Raw genomic sequence first — 20,824 nt, 5'->3', positions numbered from 1 at the left:
AAGTTCACTATCAAGAACTTGTTTCTCATTTTGAGCGCTGGAAATTTCTCAGTATGAGAAAAGGGGATACTCGTTTCCAAAATTCAAGCTAAATTATTTCTTAAAATGAGTGCAGTTTGTACTCATATTGAGGAAAATTGTTCAAAAAAGAGCACAAATGTACTCAATTTAGGTACAAATTTTTTGAGAAATTTGTACTGAAAGTGAGTATTTTGCACTCAATGTGAGAATTTTTGTTCATGCTGAATTTTTGAGTACAAAAATACTCAATTTGAGTGCAAATTACTTGAATAATTCTCTCTGTGTACCCTTTTTAAAAGATATTATCTGGTCTATGCTCTAAGAGTTTTTAATTAGTTAGTTTTTGATTTTTTACAATAGAAATTATAGCCTAAATGTGTCAAAAAATCAAGTTAAACCATTTATTCTGCAAAAATTAGTAAATTAGTAAGAAACCTCCATAAAAATCTTTTAAAAATAACAAATTGACTTGTTTAAATAGATACAAAATAATATTATAATTCCCAAGGAACGAAATCTCAACTTAAAGGTATAATAAAAGGATTTTAATCATTTTAGCCTCCGAAAATATGAAAGTTTGCTTTGAGTAAACAGAAAACCACTTTAAAGAATGCTAATAACGAGTTATCAAAAACATTACTCGTGTGTAAACATCCTTATAAAAAGCTGCTTATAGAGAATACATTTCCTGCTAAAAAAATATATACAAAATATATATTTTTCCAAGAAAAGAAATCCAATTAGGGACTTTTTTCCCAGTGCTCCCTCCCCAACCCCGAGTGAGTATGCATTACAAATGATGGGATTACTGTGCGCAGATGATTAGGTTTGAGTTGCAGAGTCGAGGGCCCCGAACAATATGCGATGCCTGCGGCATTCCAGAGCCCAAGAGCGGAGAGTCCTGGCAAGGATGTGCGGTCGAATAATGGCCTCGGCCGACGTCTTTCAGTGTCTGCCCGTCCTGGCAAAACCAAACCACAGCAATTATTGCTTTGCTATTGCTTGTGGATCAATTTAAATTGTGGGGTTCAATAACAGAATGCCTTCGCTGCGGTTTGCCAAGAGCCCCCTCCAACCCTCCAAGCCCCCTGTCTTTGATTAATATGTATGTTAAATACATTATCATGAAAAATGACTTGGGGCTGTGACTGGCCACGCGGCGTATGCGCAATATGTTACACAAGGAAAACATCAAACGCAGCATGGTGTTTACTTTGCTCGATTTGTCATAAATTACCAGGATTCATGTTGATTTTTCCCTCGACCTTGAAATCAATATCGCCTTTTCGCATTTAATTGAATACACTCCGCACAGACGACCATGAAATCGGAGCTGGCATCGCGTTTAATTAGTACTTCATCAGACCGAATTAGCCCAATTTGCCATTTCAATTCGTTGGCTCTTTCGTTCACTAGAAAGTTAAAACCAATTTGGCAGACCATATGAAAAATGCATCAATTCGGATCGCAATCAAATTAATGAATATAAGTGCTGAATATTTCATAAATAATAAAAGAGAAAAGGGCAAGCTGCTCGGGCGGATTGTGTGCGATTGTGGGGATTAAATATTTGTCTGTCTGCTGGCTTGACATTTGACCTTCTGGCCACACAGATTTGTTAAGTGTTGCAAGAGAATTTGCATTCGTAATAGAGAATGATATGCGATTTTACGGTGACATTTAAAATAACACTTTCTTTATGTACTGGAAGGTTTTTTGTATGGTCTACAGGTTTTTATTTATAGCAGGTTAGTTATCACAATTTCATTTGGGCTTTTTTTACATTTTCAGTATGGTAGCTTTAATAGCTTTAGGTGTCTTTTAAAAAAGTTTTCATACAAATTTAAACAATAATGAAATCAATAAAAAATCATAACCAATTGCTTTAATTGATATTTATTTAAAATAGGTGTTATATTTCCTTTAACGAGGTTCTTTAGTATATTTTTTAAATCGCAAATGTATTTATGCATAGACACTTGAAGTACTTATTGGGTTTATGGATTTATTATTAAAATCTAAATGGGGAAAAAAACATTTTTATTTAAATATTTTTCAAAGTAAAAATAAATAAACTGTGCTTGCTTAAAGACTGAACTCTGATATTTTGAGAGTCTCCTTTATTCCTTTTAAAGTAAGAGGTATTTTTATGTGGTGAGCTGGTTTTCAGCCTTTCTCCTCCGTGTATCCCCGAGTACTTGCAATGCAATTTACAAGGCTCCGCCTTTGCTGTGGTGCCATGCAGGGAATGTCGGAATGGAAGTGGTATTGGGATCCGGAGGATAGAAGACAGCTGTAGACGCCGGGGAAAACGGGTTTCCACTTTCCACAGGACCGCAGACAGACAGCTGCGACAGCCGAGACACATGTTATGTGTGGGGCGATAAGTAAGCACAACAACTGTTGTACGACAGTGCGAGTAATAACAATAATGACAGCATACGCCCAAGTCATGGATATCGATGGTAGACATGATTATGCATAATGCCGAGAACAACAAGCCATAATAAATGGCTTAAATTCAGAATCCAGGTTGCCATGTCCTTGGCAGAAAATGTATTATGTGCTCTTTTGCATATTTATCACAATTTATTTAGTTTGCGCTCATATTTTTAATTGACTTTGCCAACGGCCCACAAGGTCGTCCTTTCAAGGACGAGTTGAAGGCAGACTGGTGGGGCCACTGGAAGGCCAGGACGACATTGAATTCGCATTAGATGCGCTGCAAAAGTTCATGAGGCCGTTGAGCTGCTTTCACGGCTTGTTTAGTTGGCCGACAGTTCGACATTGACATTGACATTGGTACATCCTTCATGCATATGCTGAATAATTAACTGGCAATATGTTCGGGCACAAAGGCCAGCCTTGACAGCCAGTCAGCTTAACCTTTGCCCTGCTCACTTTGGGCCAGCTCTTAATTACGCAATGAGTGCCTAGCACTTTATATTATTTTGTGGAATTACTTACCCCAAAATATATATCCTTTCTAAGGCTACACTTATCAAATTCTGTAATTTATGATCAGAAAATCTGCAGAATTATTGAAACATATTCTGTAAATCAAATTTCAATTTGATCAATACAAACGTATAAACAACTGTCCTGGAAATTATTGGGGTTTTAAAATCTCTTTTAAATTTGCCTAAAAGTATGTGATGAAAAATTAAGGCTTTTGAAACAAATACTTGTAGCATACTTTTAGACACCTTGCTTGTTTTTACATATATGACAAAATATTGCAATATTCATCTTTAATCATTTTTTTATAATTGTTTTTTTTTACAATAGCGCCATTTTAGCTACTGTTTTATGAGTGTATCTGTCTCGTTTTGAGAGCACTTGCTGAAAATAATTATAATTATTTTTTATTGCCAGCGGCATTCGCCGACTTGCGTTTAATTAATTGCGGTCACTTTGGTCTCTGGCGTTCAGTTTGCCCAAAATCTTTACGGTCGTGCCATCGCTTAACGGCCATTAAGCCTTTTTTTCTGGTTTGTCGGGGTTTTGTGTTATTACGAGGTTCGAGGTTTTTATACTGCACACTTTCTTTTTTGTTCTCCGCTCCGTTTGATTTAATTTCCTATGCCAGCCTTGCGTAATTAATATAAAGTTTTTGCAGCGAATAAATCATGGGATGCGTAGAAATGATGTCCTTATAAGAAAATTAAGTAGCATTTCCCTGCTTTTACGACAATTGCGCCCTGTCACCGCCCTTAAATTCGGATGAAACTGTGTTGAATTTCACGCATTCCTAATGAGTTTGCCACGTTGGCGCGACATCATAAATGCGACGCCTCCCCTTCCCCGCCCCCTTTTCAGGGGAAAGGGGCGTGGCAGAGTTGCGTGCTGTCATGCAAGAAAATAGTCGTCGAGCTGCACATTTTACAAAGCGTTAATGAGGGCCTGGCAAGCTCGGGGGTTTTGTGGTCATATCCATATCAAGTTGATTTGGCCCGAACTTTATTGGTCTGCACGGAAAAACATTTTTATTTGGATTTAAGCCATATCTAATTTTAATCAACTTTAAAAGTATCATGAAGGTTTATATGTCAACAATTAAATAATAAAGTAAATTTGACGTTTTGTTTTGGAAATCAGTTTGAATTTTACAAATGAGATCATATAGATTTAGGATCAATAAATTTTTTTTTACCTTAATATGCTGAAATACATTTACCAACTAATTTTAATGATAATTTTGTAAAACATCGTTTAAAAAAAAAAATATCTTAAGTTATCAAAAACATTTTTAAGTGTTCTTTAATGTTTTAACCATTTTTAAAAAAGACCTAACAACATTACCAAATGTTTCCAGTAAAAAAACATTTATTTTATTGGAAGATTATTTTTTTATTAGGTTCTTATGTCAATCAAAAGTGACTAGTTACATTTTTTTCGCTCTGTTATAATGTCAGATGTCCACATGGCGTATGCGTAATTCCTCCGCAATGGCAAACAGGGCGAATGCGTAATGTTTGCCAAGCACTCGCCAGTTGTTTGATATTCGATTGTAGCCCAGTGCATTTGGACGATGGGTTTCCGTTGTCCAATAAGTCCCCAACCAGGCTTTGTGTAATCAGATCTAGAGGAGAAATCAAACGCATTTCGGATGGAACAATATGGCTGCCATAATCCAATGGCCCAAATCTGGGCACGCAACTTCTGGCACTGCGAAGTGCATGTCCTAGTTTCAGTTTCTGTTTCTGCTACCAGTCCATAATCAAATAAGCCCACACAAATCCAGACCAATTCCCTTGGAGGCAAACAAAGAGAAAGAGCCGGAGACCAAGAGCAAATACAATTTTCTAATAAATAATTTATGAAACAATAAGCCACAATACCAGCAAATTGAGTGTAAAACCCGAGGAGGCAACACAATGCCAGGTCATTAGTTGGTGGCAACAGTTGGCCAAAACACAGAACTCGGCAAACGGAACAATGCGTGCAGCAGACAAATTCATTTGTTGAGTGAAAACACTTTGATTCGATTTCAATTAAGATGAAAGTCGGGATACAGTCGACAGGATATGGAGAACGACGTGTCAACAGTTTTGTGGCCAGACCGCAGAACGAAGGTCCTTGAGAGCAAATCGAGGCATGAGTCTGCTGAAGGACTCTCTCTTAGGCTTTTGCTTTGATTAAACGTCAAGTTGCAAGTATCGCCGTGTGCGACCGCAAAGCGAGTGTCACTTGAGGCACATGAGCCATGCCCTTTGCCCCGTGCCACGCCCATGGTTACGCCCCCTACTCCCAGCCATTTGAATAATTGAGTTTGGCAGCAGTTTAAACGATTGCCAGCCTTTGTTTGCACTCCGCCTGCGAAAAGCTCAACGTTTTATTTCATTTCGCCGCGTACGTGTTTGGCATCTCGAAAATCCTGTGGAAATTGTAAATGGAAATGGCCATGTCAATGGGCGTCTACCATGTGCTGCCCGAATCGAATACGGATTTCGATTCGGATTCACAATCAGAATCACAGGCTGCAATCTGTTCGGTCAGCCCACAACAACATCGCCGCGCTTGCCTTCTGTTTATTTCCAGCAATTAAACCTTTCCAAGGATTTTCAAGGAGGCAGGAAACACGGCGGCAAGATTGCGTAGCCGCCACGTAAGCCCATCGCTGTCAATTAGCCAGCCATGGCGTTGACATCCAGTATCCAGTCCGTTTGCCACTTGGATGTCCCGACGCCCTGATGGCCGGATGGCCAAGAGCAAACAGGCCGCGGTCGTAGGTTCATTAAAAATCCTGTTTGGCCAACAATGTAGCCTGTCGCGTCGGCACTGAGCAAAAAACTTCTACCTAGCCATCATAAAAAGTTATTGCATTCGGAATAGAAATAGAAATAGAAATTTTTTAAATCAAATTAAACACTGATATATTTACGAAGTATATATATTTTAATGTATGCGTAGTAAAAATACTTTATAAATAGGGTTACTTAGGGTGGATACTTCAAATTGTCTATCTGAATTCTGAATTTCGTTTAGCTTATATACATGTTATATTATAAAACGATTAGACGTAGATTTATTATAACACTTATATTCAAATTTATAATTAAAACGGATTTGTTTTTTTTTTGTGCCAGGCAGCTTAATATTTTTTCGGTTTACCTAATTTTATATACATAAATAATCAAATATTTGAAATAATGCAATTAGCAATTTGAACCCCTTTTAATTAAATAAAACCATATTCATAAAATCGATTTCATTCAAAATAAACTTTATTAATATTGTTATTGAGTAAGATAGCTGAAAGTTTAGAATGCCAAGAATTTATATCCAAATTCAGCTTGCACGTGTCACTGGATTGTCCTGACGCCCATTGAAAGTTGCTCTACTCTACTCTGTAAAGTTTTCCCCTCAAAAACTTTCGCTTGCTCGCCAGGGCAAATTAATTTTGCCCCGAGATCGATAAACTATGATTCTTCATAGTTTCAAGTGACACACACACAGTTTTTGTGCAGGCACCTCAAGTAGATGGAGGATGGAAAATGGAGTGGGTAACTCGGCACTCATCTTATCCTTTTCCTAGGGTCCTGGTCCTTAGGATCGGAATCCAGCCAAGCCAGTACAACCCAGCACGGAGTGTGTTAACAAGCCGAGCAACAGGACAAAAAATAGGAAAAAGGGAGGACACTGGGTTTGTAATCTGCAGACTCGCCGGGGAAATCCCCCATCGCTTGGCTTTGTTGACAACGCTTCATTCATGCCATTCATGAGGTCGGTTTCCCAGCTCTCGACTGCTGGTGATTCTGGTGATTCTGGCCAGGCCCCCTGCTGTCCGGTTTATTTATGAACTGCGCTGCGATTTCTCAACTGCAATTGGACCTGCTGCTGCTCTTGGCGCTGCTTTTTTTGTTTTTTATATGCTGTTGCGCTTCATTTGGCTGAGGAATTGCTTTTGCCGCACTTTTTCCTCCATTTATTTCGGACTGGCCTGCACTTAATTTGTGTCCCATGCACGTTCCGGCATAACAATTCACTTTGACACCCTGTGTGATGCTAGTCGCAATAAATCGCCGGACATTGAAAGTTTGCCGCAGTCCCCACACACCACACACGGAGAAATAAAAAAACAAATTTGAAAGAATTCTAACTAGGCATCCCCTGACAAAAACAGTCTAATATTAAAGGTATTTTTCTTATAAAATTTAGTTTAATTAATGTTTATACTATTGATAATGGATTACAAATTGTCGATCTTCAAAACGTATAAACATTCAACTCCTAAAACTATGTCAAAATAAATAATAACCTTTCAAAAAGAGCCTTGAAATGTATTCTATACATAAGTGATTGTAAGATAGTTTCAATAAGATTTCATGTTCTAGTTTTGCAACCCCTACAATAAACCAAAAAATTTAAGATTTTATTTGGGCCCAAATAAATCCATATCCCTCTGCATTTATAATAATTCTTATGATTTATACCTTGATTACATAAAAATAAGATATACGAAACATTTTTTCTTGCGGTGCAGCAACCTCTATTTTATATTCAAGCGTTTCAGTTTCGATTTGGTTCGGATACGGCCGGTTCTTTTTTGTTTTCCCCAGCTTTGTTTGCCTGTGCGTGACAATTGCGATGTCCTTGGGTCCCGGGTCCTGGAAAGGATCTAAGCGTGTGGGTGATAAATCTTGTTGGACTTTATTTAATGCATGTATTATTCCAGGCAAACACACACACTCACTCCCTCACTCACACACTGACCTTTAATGCTAATGGCAATCTGATCAGTTTCATTAGCATGCACAGGACGAAGGACGAAGCAGGAAGGCTCTTCGCCCGGGGAGGTTCCTTTTTGGCCCGGAGCCCGATTCGGAAACTCATTCCCCCAATTTCGCGCTAATTAACTGGGTGCCAACTACAGCCGACCAAGTTGCCTGGAACTTTGCCAGCATCCTGCTCGTCCTTTCGTCCTGTTGATTTCGGAGTGTGCAAGTGTGCGAGTGTGTGTGTTCATGTGATTTCATGCTTGTTACCAACACCAACAACGTTGCCAACGGAAAGTTACAATTTATGAGCACATCCTTGCGCGCTAAGCTTGTGTAAGCACGAGAGCCTGTCGTCGCTTTCCCGCCCATCGCAACGCTTTTCCACCCAATTTTCCGCGCCCATTTCCCCCTCCCTCTGCCCCTTACAAACACTTGTAACACTTGGCCCTACATCCTCCTCCGAAAATCAACTCGTCCTGATTTTGCTGCGCGGAATGCATGTCCTGTCGCTGGCATTTTGACAGCATCAAGCGGCAACTAATTTTCATTTTTCCCAAATACAATTTGGAAACTTCGCCCGCTCATTTGGCAAGTCGAGAACTTCATTGGGCGTAAGCACATTCCCCATGTCAAATGACTTTCTATCAACTTTTCAAATGCTCGCACAATGGCCGAATAAAAATAAAAAAGGGGCGAGACTAACTGCATTCTGGGCCAATGACTTGCCCAAAAGTTGGCAACTTCAAACTTGATCGGCATCCGTCTGCTTTTAATCCGTTGTCCCGGCTACATCAATGGGAACTGGGAATTGTGAGCTGGGAATTGGGAATTGCTAATGCCAGTGCATATATCCCATATTCCTATATAACCCCATATATCCCCATATATCCCTAGACCGATGCAGCTCAAATCGAGCGGATAGCTCGACAATTGAATTGCTATGTGGGTCATTTCATTTAATAATTCCATTTCCAGGCAAACAGCAAAGCAAAGCTCTTAGTACCCCCTCTATTTGCAGTACAGTAAACCCGGCTGCAGTGAATGCCCGATAAGCTGGCCAAAGCATTGCGATTGCACTGCTTGTTGGCGATGGTCTACAGCAGCTTATCAGTCAGCCAGAGAGCTTAACAAAGCAGCGATACAGTCGGGGAAAATCGTATAAATATACCTTACTTATAAAAAATTAAAAATAATATCAAATAAATATTTTAAAAAATATTGCTATGATCTAAGAGAATCATTTAAGTCTAGTCATTATTTTTAAATTATAAATATGTTTAATTCAAAAAATGAGTTATTATGATATTGCCGTTGATATGGATTATTCCGAGTATTCGATTCAGAGATCAGATCTCAGAGATTTAAGATCTATATATAAAAACCAATCATTTTTCCTAAGCACGGCAGTTTAATGGTCGTCATTTTTAAAAAAAAAAATTATTATAAATATAAAAGATTTTCTTTTATATCTTTAATAAACTACCCTTTATTGTAAAAACGCTTCTCTGTGTTCTGCTGATATCCCCCCAAACCGGACCTGCCTTATAAGATCCTTAAGTATACCAGAGCTTAAACTTGGGACTTGGTTAAAATGACTTATTGAAAATCAGTTTGGGGCGTTAACTTTAAGGTTTCGTTGGCTAACCTACTTAACAGGGCCAACTGGTTATTATACAGGTCACAAAGGAAAAGGGACTTATGCATGCCAGGCGACACATTATTTCCGCCTTATAAACTTTTGCCGCTCGACTTTTCACCACTTTCCCCCATAAGCATGGGCGTGTGAGGAGTGCAGGGGGGGAACTAGAAAACCCAAAACACTGTTGATGGTTATCGTAGGGAAATTTATGGAGCCCAGCTAAGTACGGTGTAAGTCGGGCGGACCATTACACGTCCGTGAGTCGAGCACTTTAAGCACCGCGTGCAACTTTCTCCCACTGCCAAATGACTAATTATAATTTTCCGCCTCTTTTTCGGTGTACTTTTCCATGTTTTCCCCGCCAACACAAAGGAGCAGCTGCAGCCGGCGGCAATAATAATAACGTTTGTGAATTATGGCCCAAGTTAATTAAAAGCCAGGAGCGGAACTAGAGCTGCACATAAATCAATCCGGATCGAGAGAACTCGGGCGCAACATGTAGAATGCTGCTGGAATGCCAATATCCCCATGTCAATGCCTATTTACATGGCCAATGAAAAATGGCCATCAGCGGTGGGAATAATACACAATACATGGCCCAGAAGAGAAGCGAAAACAATCCAAATCGGTATGACTTAAAGCGGCTTACCAACGTGCAGAACAAAGCAAACATTACGTATACGCAACGTCCGACACGGCGGATGCATGATTAATTGCACTTTAAATACACACGGAATACGAACGGAAAACCCATTCTCAATCAAGGAAAAAACCAGAGGTAAAAAAGCCGTCAAAATGTTGCCAACAAATGTGATGTCGTTCATGAAGAAGGTAAGTGACACTTCGATTTTTAATGAATATATATAAATCACTGAGACCGCCCTTGTTGTCACTGGCAGAAGCTCGTAATTTATGCTTAATTTCATTTTCATTCGCCAGTTGTGATTCTTTAATTATTCCCCAATGATAATGAGCGGCAAATGAAATGCAATAAAAGGCGAAATTGCCTGCTGTCTGCCCAAGAAATGCATATACTTAAATATAAATCGCTGAAATCGTTCGCAAGTAAAAGAAATCTTTTAAAATCCAGATAGATGTGGTAGATAATTACTTTCTCTCTCTTCATATCCCAAAAACAACGTAAATATTATTCTGGCATTATTATTCCCGAGAAATGCATACATTAAACAGCTGCAGGTTTAAGTTAGTTTATCGTTTAAGGCCTTTTCAAACAGGCTTCAAAAACAAACGCCCGGCGGAAGGGCAAACAAAACTTTTTAATTAAAAAGCCCTTTAAATGCTTTGCCCGCCTGACTGGTTTTCCCTTTTGTTAATGAGCCCGAAAAATATCAAAAATACACAAAAAACAAAAAAGCAAACGGACTGGCGCCAATCGAAGTGGTTCAATTATCCTGCCGAGCACCTGCCGTTGGCTTGGTGTCCCTTTTTATAAAGCGGAAATTGTTTTCGGCATTGGGATAAAAATGAGAAGAAATAAAATTATTCATGGGCGTGTGAAGCCAAAAATAATACACATAAAATGGAAAGGGAGAAAAGGAAAAGTCTTGGAAGAGTGTAAATTCCTGGGAAATTCCTGTTTGGCACAAAATTCTTTGCAAAGTTAATAAAAACCAAGTTGGAAATTAAAGGCTGTGAGGAAAGGCCGGATGACAAGCAAATGCCAGCCAACTAAATGCTGAAGATTTTTGTGTTTTCGCCAAGTTTGATTAGACCAAATGAAGCACGAAATCAAAGCGATCCAACTTCTTCGAGGACTCAAGGACCCATCTCAAGACAATGATGAGCCGTTGACAGTCTGTTAGCAAGTCTGTTGGCGAAAAGGATTTGGCAACTTTTTCTATTTGCCATTCGAATGACCCAACCAGTCGGGGTATTTTGGAATTTGGCGACAAATGCGAAGGGACCGCAGGACATCAAAAGATACTGGAGGCATAAATGGAAACCGAAGGTCCTGGCAGCTGCACGACCTCCTGCAGTTTATTTGCAGCAATTTCCTTAATAGTCCTGCCGCCGTAAAGTAAAGTTCCCTGGCAACTGCCGCACTCGGCTCGTTACACATTTGCTTGCGGCTGCCGTCTAGCTGTGGACACATCCTGACCATCCTGCTGGCCATGCCCTCCTGACCAAGCCATCCTGACCATCCCATCCCATCCTGGCCATTCCATTCTGACCACACGTGTCCCAGTCGGTTGCCCGTTGTCTGTATGCTGCACTTTATTGTGCCTTGGTGCAGGCCATAAACAGCAACAGGCATCTTGCAACAGGCAACTTGCAACAGGCGACTCGGAGCCTTGAGTCCAATGACAGGCACGTGCCTGCCCCAGAAACCACTTATTACACAGGGAAAAAGTTAAATAAAATAAAGAAAACTATATCCCATTAGATATTTGTTATAATATGGTAGAAATCGACTTTATTCAAAGGAAAATATTTACAATGTATGTGACAAGAATTTGTTAAGCAGAATGAAACTTATAAAATTGTTGTCTATAGCAAACACATTTTAAATTATTTAAGCCAAGGACCCATAGAATGGTCAAATAGTACATAGTTAAAGTAGAGCTATTGTATAAATTTACACGAATTTAAGCACCATCCTTAAAGCACATTTCAGTTAGAGGTGGAAGGGGTTAATTGCATATTTTTGCATTAATTAAATGGTACAAGTAGTTTTGCACAATTGAAAACGTTTGTTTCTCACACCTAGAAAAAATTCCATAAATTTATTATGTTCTTAGTACATTAATTTCAAGGGTTCCAAGGGTTAGAAGTTAAAGCAATTGATCTTAGAAATAAAGAAATGTGTTTAGTTTCAAGAGTGCAATGTATTTATAAGCATTCTAAGCAAATAAATTTAAATGCCAATTAAGGAATCTGGTACTTGAAAAGCTACTATGAATAGACTAAATAGAAGAACAATAAATAAAATATTTATTTATTAATTATTCCCCTCAGTGGGTTCGAAACAGATATTTTCCTGTCCTTACGTTTTCTGTAAGACACTCGTTATAAACTTGGGCGCAAGTTTTAAGTGGCAAAGTATTTGCTCGCTGCCTTCATTTCACTTGCTATTGATTTCCATTCCGGCTGCAAGGATGTCTGTCCTGGCGGAATGCAAACGCATTCATTCATGGCAGACAAGGCGCAACTTTCTCCCTGCTGGCGACCGACTTTCTCCTCATTTCTTCTCGCATTGGCTGCTGTTTTATGTAGCATACTTTGCGGCCATAAAGGGCGCACATATTGCGCCATGCCATATTATTATTGTGGCGGAGAAAAGCAAGAGGAAAAGTGAGTGGAAAAGCGAAGGAAAACCTCACACAGGCGGCAACGGCAGCTCTTAAACGTCAACACATAATTTTTGGCACTAAACATGAAACTATTTGCGGCTTCGGGCCACAAGACCCAGACGCCAGCCGAGCAAAAAATCATAATAAATGACAAAATTAACACGGCAATAATTGTGTGAGGAGGAGCTGAGACCGTGAGGAATGCCGAGTAGTTTACCCTTGTGCAAGAAAAATGGCGTCAGACACCTGAGCACATAAATTAAGTGGGGTTTTCGGGTTGGCAGGATGGTAGGATGTTGTACGAAGGATACCCGAACAAACAACTATACATTACACTAAGATTTCATGGGCTGCCACCGCTCCAAAAGTTGGCAGGGAAAATGAAAGGAGCAAAGGAGCAGGAGAAGCCCATAAATCCGCAGCATGAATATTACCAGGCCGACATCAAATGACATCATCAAAAATGTAGCCCAAGCTGAGCACAAAGCGGCCATAATCTGACACTAGATGCCGCTTAGTTTCTGCCAGAGTTGGAACTGGGGACCTAGTACCCGAAAACCCCCGGTCTTAACCCCCTAAAGCCCTGCGCCCCCCGGAAGGTAGGCAACCGAAAACGCTGCAGCCGAAAGCACTTAGCGTAATTTGCGCTGTGCGAACGAGATGGCCGCACTATATGGGCCTTATGCATAGGGAAAAATATTATAATCCATTGTAGAATGTTTCCAGATGTTAGATTAAATATTAAACAGACATTTGCGGATTAAGGAAACCCATTAGTTGGGATAGCATTTTCTTTAACAAGTTAGGTTCATCTAGAAAAAATATTTTAAAGATCTAATGATTTTATTGTCAATGTTAATGAATGTAGATACTGGATTTTTAATAAAAAACTAGACACAATATTAAAATAATATTACATTTCAATGCTTTCTAAGAAATGTAATAAGTGTTAGCAAATAGAAATGATATTTACATATGTTTTATATTAGTTAAACTTTTTTAAAGTAATATATTTGGTCCTTAAATTATCTGAATTTTTTCTTAAAGAGAATACTTAAAGTGTAGTTCCAGACCAATTAAACATTTTATTATTTTCCGTGTAGTCAAGTGTGCTGGGCTGTTTGTTCCGGTTTCGTTGGCGCTTTGGCAAATAGAAAATTTCCACTTCATAAAATGCTGACAGAGCAGGGCAGCACTTATGTTTTCGGGGCTCGGCTGGTCGGCTAGTCGCCTCCAATTGTTATCCTTCTCCCTGGAAAACACAGAAACACACACACATAGACAGCTAAGCCCGGTGAATCCCCCTTCTCACAGTCGGTGTGCATTAAAAAGAATGACGGCAATTTTTGAAAGCCTCTCCGGCTGGTGGATTCCTCTTTTGGTCCTCCGTTGTTTAATCAAAAATTACTTGCCACACTTTACGATTTCTTGGCAATTTGTTGCGCTTGAGGCGCCTCCAGCAGAATCCGGAGAAAAATCAAATAAAACGCCCCGCGTTACTTTCACCTGCGTGCCTGTGATGACTGGGCAAAAAAAACAGAGAAAATCTGAGAAACATCAGGGTAATAACATGGCTCACAGGGTAACCGGCTCTCTGGCAGGGAATTTAATGGTAATATTTGTCTGGTGTAGTTAAGCTAAAGATAAATCATTTCCATTACTCATCTTAGCCTTAAAACAAACAATATATAGAGTGTAAATCTGCTTAATATATTAAAGCATAACTAAAATTAACAACATAGGTGATTATTTTATTTTAATAATCTTTCTAACAAATACCTTCAAAAAATATCACAACTTTATAGCAGCAAAGATTGTCCTAACTATTCAAATCGTTTACAGAATCAATAAAAAATTGTTAATTAATTTTAAAAAAAGTTTGGTCAAAAAATCATTTTTCTGAGGTTTCTTGACTGCAATTTTGCCAAACCGCGACTCACAGCTATAAATCAGACAGTTTTGGACTGCTGGAGACCTAGGCTAACGAATCCGACCGATTTCCGACAGATTTCACAAAATTAGGATTTTTTCCATTTTTTGAATTATTTAAAAGGGGTAACATCACAAATTTTGACAAAAATGGGTCAAAAATAATTTTTCAAAGTGAGAACGCAAATCGATTGAAAATTGTTTCACGAGTTCAAAAAGGTATTACACTCCATATTCAGACCAATATTTGAACGGAAAATCAGGTTCAAAACTTTAAATTTTAAAGAAAATATTAAAGGAACGGAACGGTTTTAAATGTTTTCTAGGATGACCCAGAAAAACATTTATTTTAAAAATATTTCTTTATCATAAGCTTGGAGATTTAACTAGAGATCCTAAAAACCTTTTAACTTAAATCGAAATCCAACAGTTGCAAAAGACTTTTAGCTGATGAAATGGGTAACTTGGCGTGGTAATCCACGGCCAATAATCTCGTCGTTTTGGCTCACGTTTTATGTTCAGGACCCAAATAAAGATTTACAGCTGGCGCAAATCAAACTCAGGGCTCGATACGCCAATGCTCACCCACATTTACTTAGCCCCTGAAAGTGTAGTATCACCCCTGCCCGCTGACCTCTCACCTTTTCCGCTTTTCCTCTGTTACTTTCCCCAGATGGTGGCCACCGATGAGCAGACCAGCGAACGGCAGCAACATGCAGCGGACTCGGGGGGCGGGGCCTCCCAAACGGGGGCCCTGAACAAGATGAAGGCTACGATTTCCTCCTCGCTGCTCACCGTCACAGACAAAGGTAAGTATTTGTGTACACATATGTGTTTTGTGTGGGGTTATCCTTCCGGTTATCCTTGCCGTAAGTGCATGCGAATTTATGGCATGAATTTTCATACAAGTGCCCCCCGTAAAGCTGCTTGCTAAACTTTGTGCAAACTTTGTGTGGTGCGGTTGTGTGTTTTTGCGGGTTTACTTGCTCACGTAAGTTCTAGCAATGAGCATTCGGCGGCTAACGGTGCGTATACGCAATATTTGCTGCTCACGCTCGTTTGCATCGCATATTGAATAATGTAAGGGGTCAGTGGATTGCTGCAGTGCCAAGTCATCGGCATTCACACTGTCATTGTTATGGAGCTCCATAAACGCTGCGAGAAGTCAATAAAATCGGTGACTTCTGTTTCAGCATCAGCTTACAGCCCTGTTCAAAATAATAGCAGGTCTTTAGAGCAATCAATTTTTTTTATTACCTCATGTGGGTTAACTTTCCAAAAAAACACAAAGCAGACATATTTTTAGTTGCTGTCTAGAAAATGTTTATAAAATTTTCTTCATTTTAAAATGTGTGACAAACTGCTAACGAAAAAATATCAAATATAGGAAATGTTATGTATCTGTTTCCATAAAAAAAATATTTCTTTTCATTTTTTGTATAGAGAGTATGCTTAATCTTTAAATGTATTACTTACTCCATTTTAAAAAAATCAAAAAAAATCCTATGTTTAATTTTATTCATTCCATAATATAATATTAAAAATCTTCTTACCATTATCTTGTGCCCTGCTGTATTTATTTAGTAGCAGTTCTGCCCAGCAGCGGGAAACATGAGAATGTTGTGTTGACTCTTGTGTTATTTTTATCACATTTTAGTTGGCCACCAGCTAAGCGAAAGCTGTGGCTTGTTGATTTTATGGCCAAGCCATTCGATTTATTAGAACGAAATGAAATCTTATTTCACGATGTTTATTTAGCCGGGTCGTAAAAGAGCGAGACAGATTTGCGCACATAATTTGGGCAAATATTTTGGTACTCGTGTCACCCTTTCTAAACAATTCCCCAAAGCATGCAGCTGCAGAAGGGCTCTTCAGCCAGTTGGCAAATCGCCAGATTTTTGTGGCCAACCACAGTGAAGAGCTGACACATAATTTAAAAGCAGAAAAACTTACAAAATCCTTTAATAGTTTTGCAGTTCTTTTATCTTTCCTGCCACCAAAGTGTTCCCTTGAGCAGGTGAAATCGCTTTTTGAAACAAAAAACAGCAAGAAAAGGGAAAAGGTTTTTCCTCGCTGGCTTTCACTGGCATTGTTTTATATTTGCTTTGCCACTTTTACGGCTGAAAATGTCAAGCGTGAGTTGCCGAAAGGTGAAAAAGCACAAGGTGCAACTGTGCGTATGAGCAATGCAAGGAGCACAACAAAAGCCCGTCTTTGTCCTTGTCTCCTGACTGTGACTAATGCACCGCGACTTTTTCCGGGCCGCATAAAACTTTTCACCATTTTCTCAAGGGTGCAATATATATAAAACACACACGCGGCGTATAAAGCATGTATAATCATATAAATGTGTGCCAGTTCAGAGGAAAAGGCTTCAGTTTGTCAGGTTTTTCCGTCGCAGAAAAAAAAAACACTTTTAGAATGAAAAATCAAATGTTGCATAAGTGATTTTATGTAATTTAGCAGAGTGCTTCAGATCCACGGGCAAGTTCATAAGTTTTATAATCCTTCAATCGAGTTTTATTTACATTTCCTTCTGTTTTTTATCATAATATTTCCCTGCTTAATCGTTTTAAGTTTAAATATTAACATAACTTCCTTGTGTTAGGATGCTAAGCTGTCATTATTATCGATAATTAAAATATTGTGGTGTGGAATATGGACATGTTAATTCTAACAAGACAATATAATTATTAGGAGCAGTTTATTACTTATGCAAGATTTTTGTTGTTGTGCCAATAGGTATTACAAATTTCTTATAAAGATATTTTTTAAAAAGGCAGACCCTTACTTTTGAGAAATTTTAAGCGAAGGGCGTTTAATTTTTAAACATACATTTTTAAGTTTCCTAAACAATTTCATAATATTTATTACTGAAACACAATAAAATGTTGGCTACCAATCGAGAAATAATCCAATTTAGCTGCCATTTACACGACTTCCTTTCGGCCATCTCTTTTAATGGGCAGCGAAGGCTGTCGAAAATTTCCGTTTTACACGATTATTATTTTATTTATTGCATTTGCCTGCCTGTCGCTTGGGCAATTAGCACACCAAACAAATTATGTGCGCTGACAACAAATTAAGCATGGAGCACACACACTGCATTTGGGTCAGTCCAAAGTCCATGCAATCAGCGGAAAATCAACAAGTTTGCCAAAGGGGATGGGGCTTTGTTCGGGTTGGCTGGTTGCCTCAGTAATTGATTACATAACCCCATGCATTTTCCCGTTGTCTCTTTCCAAAGTTAATAAAATGTCGCCACGCCCCTCGTTGGTGCCGACGGATGCGGATACCAGCGGCAGTTACGGCTCGCCCAGCTATCAAAGCCAGCAGCAGCAGCAGCAGCAGCAGGACTCCGGCAGCAGTCTGAATAACAATAATAACAATAGTGGCAGCACTGCTGGAGGCGGAGGGGGCGGGGCGGCGGCCAAACAGGAGCCAGGACGAAGGGCCGGAGCCTGCAGGGTGTGCCTCAAGTCCTTCAAGCCGGACGACTACCACAAGACGTGCTTCGAGTGCCAGCAGCGAGTGTGCGAGGACTGTGCCAGCTACAGCAAGCTGGACGAGCACGAGGATGCGGTGAGTAGGGTAGAGGATGCGGTACGTCATGGGATGGGCTGGCCAGGATGCGGGATGCAGGATGCAGGATGCACCTTCCGGGCCACTAGGCAATGCGCCAGGGTCGCGTGGTCCGCGCGGCAGAAATAAACTCTGGCACTTCATTAATAAGAAAATAGTCGAGGGCGTCGGGCACTGGGCAGGGGAAATACTTCTAAACATGGAAATAGCTATACTAAATAGAAATAAATTTTATATAAAATAGATAATCCTACTTTTTAAAGCATATTGGAACAAATTTCAGGGTTACATTTAATAACCCAATACTTTCAGACATTTTAAAAGCACTTATATATCACAGCAGCTTTCTATGACAGTCCTTAACGTTGATTTAAAGTATATATTTATAAATATATATTTTTATATAGTATATATATTTTTAAATATATGACCATAGTTTTTGAAACCCTTATATAAAAATACTCTTAAGTACTTCTCATAATCAAGTCTTAAGAGCAAAAATATAAATTTAACGTCAGCATTCATTAATATTCATTTCATTTCTGATGTTGTTAAGAGAAGAACTTAGCTTAAATACTTTCATTAAACAAATTTATTCAAAAAACTGAATTTAATGTACCTATGTGCCTATTTTAATTATTAAAGTATTTTTTAAAGGTTTCCAAATAAAAGTTTTCATATTTTACATATTCCACTGCACATGTATAGCCTTTACGCATTGATAGGTATATTAACAATCGAATTAAATGTGATATATGATTAAAATGTGTATGCTGTCAGTTGTGATTTAAGAACAAAGCATATTTTTTTTCAGCCTTGCAAATTTTTAAACTCGATTTCGCAAACAAAGCGCGGGTTTACCATTTTTCCCCTGTGATAATGACTGCGTGGGTGGCGGTCACTGAATGGGGAAAGGAATGGGTCAGTGCACATAAATTAGATTACAGGCCGTGGCGAAAAGGGGTTCGGTGACAATGGCCAACTGGGCTTAACTGCGGCCTATTCATCGCGGGGCATTAACAAGATAAAGGCCGAATTAACGAGATTAAATGGCATCCCCCGGCAGTTCGGGGAGTTCGGTTGCACTCCTGACCATCCGATGGCCTGATACCCCATCCCCTATCCCATCCTATCAACACTTGCCGCATAATGATCATTGATAACCACACCGTGCAACATTGTCTTCACCCGAACTTGTGGTAATTTGTCAAGAAGCCACGCCAACGCCCTGAACATAAAATTTAACGTTTGTCTGTCAACCTGGCCACTTTGGCTAATTGAAATTGATGTTCATGGGCGTTGACTACAGCACACAACAGGCCCACAGTCCACAGCCCACAACCCACGGCCTGTTATATAACCGCCCAGTGTAATTATGGGTCTGCCCATGGAGGTGGAGTAGGAGTCGGATGGGGCGTAGGAGCTGGCTCCTCAATTGTGGTCCCATCCCTGGACATGGGGGAGGCTTCGCTGCCCAAAGCTGAAATAATCATTTGGAGCATACAACACTGGGCACTAACCAGGCATTCGATTGTTCATGAACTCCGTTATGGACAATGCCAAATGGGAATTTGATTTCAGTCACTTTGAGAAATGGAGATTGTAGTTAAAACCACAAAGCCAAAATTCACTAGAAAGATAGTGATGATGTTATTTGATTTTTCAATGTAGACAACCAAATTGAAGTATGAGTTCATAGTCCCAAAATCAAATTTCACTTTGTTCTTCCATTTACCTTACTCAGTGTTCCTAAAAGTTGGCTTCAATTAATTCCTGATAAATCCAAATACATTTCAAGCAAAAGTCCAATTAGTGTGGCAGAGGAATCTTTTCAAAGATATCAAGTTAAACTTTTATGTGACAAAAATAATATTCAGTATACTAAAATCATAGGAGTATAATGGAATTTCTAAAACTTTGTGCCATCGTTGTTATAATCTCCATAGATACTGACGCACCAGAATTCCAGTTATATACCCGTTAGTGCTGATTATTTAGAGATGTTGTATGGCTTATTCTCAGCTTCATGCTCGACTTCCTGCTTAGCGTTAAGCTCGCACATCAAAATCGATTTCCGCCTGCCTTTGCATGCGCGATGGACGCAAAATAAATCTTAAATTTTCATGAGCATGCAGCGTGCTTGGCTGCTCTTCGCTGACGTTGCTGTGGCAGCATGGAAATAACTTTTCAGTCGATTTCTCGATGGGATCATGAACTGGCAGCCGCCCTGCCGCAGCACCATGTAATTACAGAGCACGCAACTGGGGAGCACCGAGGCAATAAACCAGAGCCGGGCTCTAGTTGCAGCTGCGGCGTACAGTGCCGGCCATGTGCATAGCTGCACGGAGAAAAAAATGTCGGGAAAAAACTATCCATTTGCTTCTGTTACTGAAAAATTGCCATCAACTTTGAAGGCAGTAAGATTAAATCAAAACCATTAGGTACTACTTCTAAAGCTGCTTAAAAGTATGCTATGCTTTACATCAATTAGATTCACTGTTATATAATATTTAACCTTTTTAAGGATTTAAAATGAAAGCTAACAACTTTCATTTGGTAAAAAAAAGAAATTACTAATGGTTTTGCTAACACTTTTAAGGGTGCGTAAAAGTATGCTATAA

General features: G+C 39.3%; 1 protein-coding gene across 5 annotated transcripts in view; it reads left to right on the top strand.

The window, feature by feature from the left end:
- The window catches only part of LOC119555190 (regulating synaptic membrane exocytosis protein 2), a 67,361-nt gene that overhangs the window by 17,306 nt on the left and 29,231 nt on the right, over positions 1-20,824 (top strand). For 3 of the 5 annotated variants that reach the window (XR_005219869.1, XM_037866445.1, XM_037866443.1), the window contains 3 exons: positions 9,754-10,212; positions 15,295-15,430; positions 17,869-18,203. Coding sequence is in view for 4 of the 5 variants with exons in the window: in XM_037866445.1 (XP_037722373.1) it covers positions 10,087-10,212; positions 15,295-15,430; positions 17,869-18,203 (597 nt within the window). In the remaining variant the exon portion in view is untranslated. The remainder of the gene's footprint in view (positions 1-9,753; positions 10,213-15,294; positions 15,431-17,868; positions 18,204-20,824) is intronic. The other 2 variants (XM_037866446.1, XM_037866444.1) reach the window with 1 other exon arrangement.

The sequence above is a fragment of the Drosophila subpulchrella genome, chromosome 3L (genome assembly GCF_014743375.2).
Source record: "Drosophila subpulchrella strain 33 F10 #4 breed RU33 chromosome 3L, RU_Dsub_v1.1 Primary Assembly, whole genome shotgun sequence".
Lineage (NCBI taxonomy): Eukaryota > Metazoa > Arthropoda > Insecta > Diptera > Drosophilidae > Drosophila > Drosophila subpulchrella.
This window is presented reverse-complemented; position numbering and strand designations above follow the sequence as displayed.